Source organism: Nannobrachium achirus, assembly GCF_963921795.1.
Source record: "Nannobrachium achirus genome assembly, chromosome: 2".
NCBI classification, from domain to species: Eukaryota; Metazoa; Chordata; class Actinopteri; order Myctophiformes; family Myctophidae; genus Nannobrachium; species Nannobrachium achirus.
The window spans coordinates 74274497-74282464 of record NC_137811.1 but is presented as its reverse complement, the minus strand read 5'-3'; the positions used below and the strand labels follow the sequence as shown (position 1 = coordinate 74282464).

At 42.3% G+C, this 7968-nt stretch overlaps 1 protein-coding gene across 1 annotated transcript in view; it reads right to left on the bottom strand.

Annotated features, from left to right (window-relative positions):
* The window catches only part of LOC308300527 (protein NLRC3-like), a gene marked incomplete at both ends in the record, with an annotated part of 19481 nt that extends 11729 nt beyond the window's left edge, over positions 1 to 7752 (bottom strand). The window contains 3 exons of the mRNA XM_080744375.1: positions 4709 to 4879; positions 4975 to 6751; positions 7557 to 7752. Of these exons, the coding sequence (XP_080600501.1) occupies positions 4709 to 4879; positions 4975 to 6751; positions 7557 to 7752 (2144 nt within the window). The remainder of the gene's footprint in view (positions 1 to 4708; positions 4880 to 4974; positions 6752 to 7556) is intronic.
* Positions 7753 to 7968: the final 216 nt, after the last annotated feature.

Genomic DNA, 7968 nt, shown 5'->3' with positions numbered 1-7968 from the left:
GAAGAATTTGAAATATTCAAAGACTTGCACAAATGTTCACGATTTTTCAAAAAATTTAGCAGATCTACAAGCCGCGTTGTGAGCTTGTATAGCTTTTTTTTAAGATTTCGATTTTTGGGCTTTTATGCCTTTATTGATAGGACATTAGACTGACAGGAAATGGGGGGAGAGACGAGGAGTGACATGCGGCAAAGGTCGTCCGGATTGGGAATCAAACCGGTGATGCCATCAGGCATCAATGCCTATGTGGCAATGTATGCGCCTGGACCAGTAGGCCAGCGGGCGCCCTGTGAGTTTGTATATCTGCTATTTTTCAGTAGTTAAAGCACAAAAGAACGCGTAATAATGCGTTCCCAGTCTAAATGCGTCCCCCCTCCCCCTATGAAGAACATTCATGCCATGGGGGGCCTGCAGTGATACGGTACCCAGAATTTGGTGTGACACCCCTGCTTAGAGCTGAACTAACCAGACATTATTTCAAGCCCCAAATCATGATGCACACCACTAAGCATTGTCTTCTTTGAAAATATAAATTATTCTACATTCTCTGATTGTGTAGACTTCTTGTAAATTAAGTAGGCCTAATGTACGGTAGATGTTTAAAGGACAACTTGTATTTTAGAAAAGATGAATGTTAAAATGTTTTCATTTGCTTCGTTCTATCATTTTAGTGATTTAAACGATTAAGGGACCCCTTAGTTGAGAGAGAGATGAAGCGGGGACCCCCACCTTTTCCTGGATTCCATATAGTTTCATTGTTTGACAGCACAATCATCAGTGTGTTTTGGATTCATGTCAATTAGTGTTTTCAGATATTTGCGAGCCGTGAATAGCTGACATACAAGCTGATATACAAGCTCACAACCGCATCGTGGTGGAGCCCGTTGTGAGCTTGGAGGTCTGCTATTCTTGGCTGTTCTCTGTGTGCAACACCTTAACAGTTTGCCAGCCGAAATAGAATGGTAGTAACTTATTTGGGTAGTCATTTTTGAAGTGCCCAGGTAATGTCTTTTTGATCCTTAATTTTAATTTTGTCAAATTTTTAAAAAGTGGCAGATCTACAAGCTCACAAAGTGTCAAATCAATACTCGTGTGAGCTTGTAGAATATGCTATTTAGTTTTTACCTTGCTTAATCTAACCCCTGAAAAAACAAAGCACTTTAAAAAATAATCAAAACTAAACTGGAAATGAAAACACAAAGTTAAAACTAAAGACAAGGCAAATCCTATAACAATTAACTTTTCTCAGTTGATCCCTATGTGATCTTTCCTGTAGAATCCATTTCTGCAACACATCTTTGTCTGTGTGACTGTACTTGGTGAGTGGCCCACGACCGTGTTCTATTTTTCGATTTAAGGGCTTGCCTTCATATATTGCGTTGTGTGTGCGCCTGTGCGGTATCACTGAATGTAAACATACAGTATGCATTTATATTCACTGTGTTAATTGAATGTAGATATACAGTATGCATTTGTATTCACTGTGTTAATTGAATGTAGACATACAGTATGCATTTATATTCACTGTGTTTATTGAATGTAGACACCCATATGCATTTATATTCACTGTCTACCCAGGCTAATATTTCACCTCACGTTACTGTATTACTGTACAAACCATCCTCCAGTCCTCTGCTTTGAATGGTAACAGATGGACTGTAATGCCCACAGGTGACAGCTAGAGGGCACATCAGTGCCCATTACAGACAGCTCTATGGTGACTTGATGACATACAACCAGTAAGACTCCCTAATCGGGAGATATAAGCAACCTCATGGTGGCGCTAGAAGAGGGCCATGTGAGGAATCAGGGAGTGTGTGTGCAAAGTTTGGCATGGATAGGGGCAACGGTGCCGGAGATAAATAAGAGTAGGGCCAAAAGTGTGACGTGGCGTGGCGGACAGATGGTGGGACTGACTGACAAAGGGACAGCCGGTGGAGGTTTTCATAGCAACTTGCGACCTGACGGTCACAATGACACAGTCACTGTCAGTCTTGTGCTTGGAGGTATGTTTGTGTTAATATCACATACTGTATTAGCCTACTGTACATATTATGGTTATTATCATCTTCATTCAGAGTAGGATGTGAATGAGTGAATGTCACATGCTTCTGTATATGAGCTGCTCATCTAAATCAGTGGTTCTCCTTCCTGTCAAATTGATATTTGGCCGTTAAGAAATGTTGTGTTAAGAAATGTAAAATCATTCAGCATTTTTCCAACATTTAAAAAATAACAGACGCACAAGCTTGTAGCGCGTCACAAAGTGACGTAATGTGAGCTTATACATCTGCTATGTTTGAATAGCGAACGTATGCTGTATGGATAAAAACTATTGTGATGCTGTATTAACACATTAAGATGGGGACCCCCTGGAATCCCCCCCAAGGACCCCTGGGGGTCCCCGGACCCCACTTTGAAAACCAATGATCTAAATAGCTGGATGTGATGCTGCTTTGATTGAATGAATAAAACAGAACAGACACTTACTTATCGTGCTCTTCTCAACACCTGGTATCAGCCTGCAAACTCCACCATGGTCCACACTGGAGTTGGAGGAGAGATAAGGTCAGGTCAGGATATTCTCTATGATAATATAAACAATAATTGACAGCATACTCTGAACCTAGCAGATCATTTGGACATCAAGGCTCGTACTGTCTACTGTTCAGTGTTCATTGATATGAGGGGATTTGAGTATTTATCCTATATTACAATTAAAACAGGGTTGGAGCGGTGGAGCAGCCAGCCAGTCACCACTCCAGACTGGAATAATGTAGACCTCTATGACATCATCATTATGACATCACTTCCCTGTAGATCTCTATGACATCATCATTATGACATCACTTCCCTGTGGATCTCTATGACATCATCATTATGATATCACTTCCCTGTAGATCTCTATGACATCATCATTATGACATCACTTCCCTGTAGATCTCTATGACATCATCATTATGACATCACTTTACTTCCTTGACCTACTGGCAGTGTGCACAAGAAATGTGACACTGATTGGTGCAGGTTTGTGAGATTAGCTGAGGATGTGCACGCACGCACACACACACACACACACACACACACACACACACACACACACACACACACACACACACACACACACACACACACACACACACACACACACACACACACACGCTCGCACGCACACACACACACACAAGATACATACATTGTATCTTAATAGTTAATAATATACATTGGTTATGAAACTATGGCCGCCCAAGGGTTAATAGTATTGTTTAAAATAAATATATTATAGAGACTGTACTGCCTTAGAGGGCACTGTGGGCATTTGGAGAGTTTTATGAGTGACAGAATTACAATGACTTATGAGTCATGTTTGTTAATAAAGTTTGGATGTAACCCTGACGTTATAATACAGAGATCTTGTGGAACGATCTAAAGTATGTCTGTGTTACTACCTGCCTCTGCTACAATATAATAGTCAAATAACTGATCTTAAGTATGTGTGTCTTACTACTTAATTGCCTCTGCTACAATATAATAGTCAGGGACGTGCAGAGAATGTTAGAGGCAGGGGCTGAAAATTCTTAAAAGGGAGTTAAGGAGTTATAGTGGCAATATTGAAAATAGCAGACCTCCAAGCACAAAACGTGTTGCACTGCGACACTTGGAGGTCAGCTATTTTCTGTACGTGATACCTCACTGAACTAAGCATAATCAAGTCAATTCTGGAGATGTGGCGTAACGGCATGGATTTCTACACAGAGGGCAATTCTTTCAACATAAGATGCTAAATTCAAGTTCAGGAGAGTTTGGACAAGGCAATTCTCTTCAACACTGCCTTCAGGTATAGCATGGAAAGAAGGCATTTGTATTTCTTTCACCATAGTAAAAACTGCATTCCTGGTTCTGGAGAGAGAACTTTTTACCTATGGATAAAAGGGCAGGGGCTCAAGCCCCCTTTGATGTCTATGTCTGCACGTGCCTGATAATAGTCAAATAACTGGTAGCGGGTTTGCTTTGGCAACACTTCACTGCTATGCACCAAAAACAGATCTACAAAATGGACAACATGTGATGCGGCGATACCTTGTAGATCTGCACTTTTACAATTAGAATGAAAACAAATGTAATATTGGCTATGTATCGGGATGCATCCTGGTAAAATATCTGGCAGTGTGTGACCCCTTGTCGGTGATCTGTCGGTGATCAATCTTGTCGGCGAAAACCACAGCGAGCCGATTTCAAGAAAGTCACTTGTGCAGTGTGAAATACTCTAATGATCTGATGACTCGCCGACCACGCAACATCGTAGTGTGTTCGAGCCCTTAGTCTCTCATACCTCAGAGTGTCCAGTCTATAGTATGGATTCTTCACAACAGCAGAGAGCAACGCTTCGCCGGATTCTCCTGGATGATTGTAGTTCAAGTTCAACTCTCTCAAATGGGAAGGGTTGGAGCGCAGAGCTGAGGTCAGAGAAGAACAGCCTTTCTTTGTGACCAGACATCCTGACAAACTACACACACACATGCACATGTGCGAACACACACACACACACACACACACACACACACACACACACACACACACACACACACACACACACACACACACACACACACACACAAAGAAGTTACACATTGTAACATTTTCTTTCCTTTCATTTAGACATTTGTTTTATTTAGACAAAGTTGAACACAGTTTCAGGCATACTGACTTCAGAGTCTCCAACATGCAGTGTGGACTCCCCAGTCCCACAGCCAGAAGGTTTACACCAGAATCCAGCAGGTCATTGTTGCTCAAGTCCACTTCTCTCAGAGTAGAGCTGGAGCTGAGAGCTGACGACAACTCCTGACAGCAACTCTCTGACAGCTTACAGCCACTCAGCCTGGAGAAACATTAGTGATAAAGATTTCTATTTGATTTTCTGTTAAATAAAGATAATATAATATATGAAATATATCTAGTTATCAGTGAACCTACAGAGCTTTATTGGAGGCTTTGAGTACGGGCAGCAGCCCCAGAAGAGCCTTCTCTGAAGCAGAGTATTTCTTCAGATCAAACACGTCCAGCTCCTTTTCTGAAGACAGCAAAATGAAGACCAGAGCTGACCACTGAGCAGGAGAGAGCTTGTCTGTGGAGAGACGTCCTGACTTCAGGTACTGCTGGATGTCCTCCTCTAGAGAATGATCATTCAGCTCATTCAGACAGTGGAACAGATTAACACATCTCTCTGGAGATGGATTCTCTCTGATCTTCTTCTTGATGTATTTGACTGTGGACTTGGTCTGGAAGCTTTTTCCTTTCTGTGTCAGCAGTCTCTGTAGGAGTTTCTGATTGGTGTCCAAAGAGAGGCCCAGCAGGAAACGCAGGAACAAGTCCAGATGTCCATTTGGACTCTGTGTGGCCTCGTCTACAGCACTTTGGTAGAGGTATTGGATCCTGGATTTGTAAATCCTTCCAAGTAACTTGTACCGCTTGGAGGTTGAGAGTAGGTTTTCACCAGTGTTGATGAAAGTGATGAAGACGTGGAGGGCAGCCAGAAACTCCTGAATGCTCAGATGGACAAAGGAGAACACCTTGTCCTTGTACGTTCCACACACCTTTCCAAATACCTGTGTGAACACTTCTGAGTACACTGCAGCGTCATCAATATCAATGCCAGACGCGGTCAGGTCTTCTTCATAGAAGATCAGTTGGTCTTTCTTCAGCTGTTCAAAAGCCAATTTCGCCAGAGACAGAATGGCATCATTTGGATTCTTTTCAGGATGTTTCTGAAGTAGGTCTAGATACTTGGCATTCTTCTGTATGGACTGAATCAGCATGAAGTGGATGTACATGGTAGTCTGGGTTTTTGGCAGTGCTCCTTTCTCCTCTGAGCTCAACATTTCCTCCAGAACTCTAGCAGTGATCCAACAGAAGACTGGGATGTGGCACATGATGTGGAGGCTTCGCGATGTCTGGATGTGTGAGTAGATTTCAATCGCCTGCTGTTCATCACTGAATCTCTTGAAGAAGTACTGCCTCTTCTGGTTGTCATCAAACCCTCTCACTTCTGTATATCTGTCAACGTAATCAGAAGGGATCTGGTCGGCTGCTGCAGGTCGTGTGGTTATCCAGATTTTTGCTTTTGGAAGCAGATTTCCCTTGATGAGGTTTGTCAAGATCACGTCCAATGTGGTTGACGTTTTGGGGTCCGTCCACATCACAGTGTTCCCGAAGCGTAGAGATGGCCGAAGTTCATCTAACCCATCAAAGATGAACACAACGTTGGGCTGGTCGAAGATGCAGATTCCTACATTCTTGGTTTCAGTAAAGAATGTATGAAGAAGTTCCTCTAAGCTGTACTCCTTCTTCTCTAAATTCAGCTCTCGGAAAGTGAATGGAAACACAAAGTGGATATCCTGGTTGGCTTTATCTTCTGCCCAGTCCAGAGCATACTTCTGAGTTTGAACTGTTTTACCAATGCCAGCCACTCCCTTCGTCATCACTGTTCTGACTGGTTTTACGTCTCCAGGTAATGCTTTAAAGATGTTTTCACTTTTGATTTTTGTTTCTGGACAGGCTGGTGTCCTGGAAGCTGTTTCAATCTGTCTGACCTCATGTTCTTTATTGACCTCTCCACTGCCTCCCTTTGTGATGTAGACCTCAGTGTAGATCTGATGCAGAAGTGTTGTCTGTCCTTCGTTTGTGATCCACTCAGACAAAAGTAAAAACTTTGTTGTCAGTTTAGTCTTCAGTTCTCGTTTGCACTGAGCTTCTGAAAGATCAAAGAACACATCATTGAGAAATATGATCCTCAAATGGGAGGTCTGAAAAAGTTAAAATTGTGTTCCTTGTTTTATTTATTTTGTTTTGTTGTGTGGACTGTTGTGTTATTGTGCCAAATATAAGCTATAGCCTGAGTGTGCAGGTGATAGCTCCAATATTAGTAGGAGGAGGATAGAGCAGGCAAATGTAAGCTTAGGTCCATTGTTGAGGGGAGGGAACGATTAGCCCATAACAAATGTTAAAAGACAAAGAATACTAAACAAATAGAACACACTAGCTTGTATGACTTTAGGCTCAATTTAAATCTACAGCAATACTGTATCACTTTCACAACCTATTTTGGGCATTTCATAGGGGAATACACTGGGGAAAATACTGACTAGCTGGTTATGGTAGCGAAAGCCTACAGGGCTAGGAGACTTAGCCTCAAGGTAGTGAAATAAAAACTTCACGCAAAAACGTAGTTTCTTGCGGTCTTGTCCTAGTCTACGATCGTAAGCGTCTCGTGGCCAGGGTTATCAAGCCTGTCCTTGGTGAGACTATGTTGGCTATACGACCGGAAAAAGATGGGATGAGATTGTAATGTGTGCTTAGCTCAAGAAACTAATTGGAACTGACATGAGACCAACCCTGACACAGGAGTATAGCCGGAGGGCGGGGCCTCCGTTGGTCAGGTGAGTGTTGGATAATAATAATAATCCAACATCTAAGATTATCCAGAAGTGTATAAAGGTAAAGGTGATCCTGTGTTCACGTCAGAGGGCACTCTCATTTAGCAGTACATGTGATCTTACCAGGCTTCTCTGTGGTTGACAGCTGTGGTTGGTGTTGTTTGATAGCATTGTAAAACGCTGCTCTGACAGCTGTTCCACCAGGACCTAGCACTTTGGAAAACACTTGTCTCATCTGGCTCTGTCTGGTCTTCTCAGCTTCAATCTCGGCATAGATCTCAGGGTGGACCAAGGACCCTAGACTGTCTACTAGAGCCATGACGGTGGTCGCCTCTTGAATCAAGCGTGCCTTGTTCTGCATCACAAACTCTGCTGCTTGCAAGAGAGAGAAAATAAATACTGGTTGTGATAAATGCATTACAGAATCATAATAGAATTTCATTATGATTATTAACAATTAACAATGCAAATATAAAGCTCTGTGCATCTCTATATCCTCTGATGAATGAGTAATGTAACCACTGCTACATTAGTA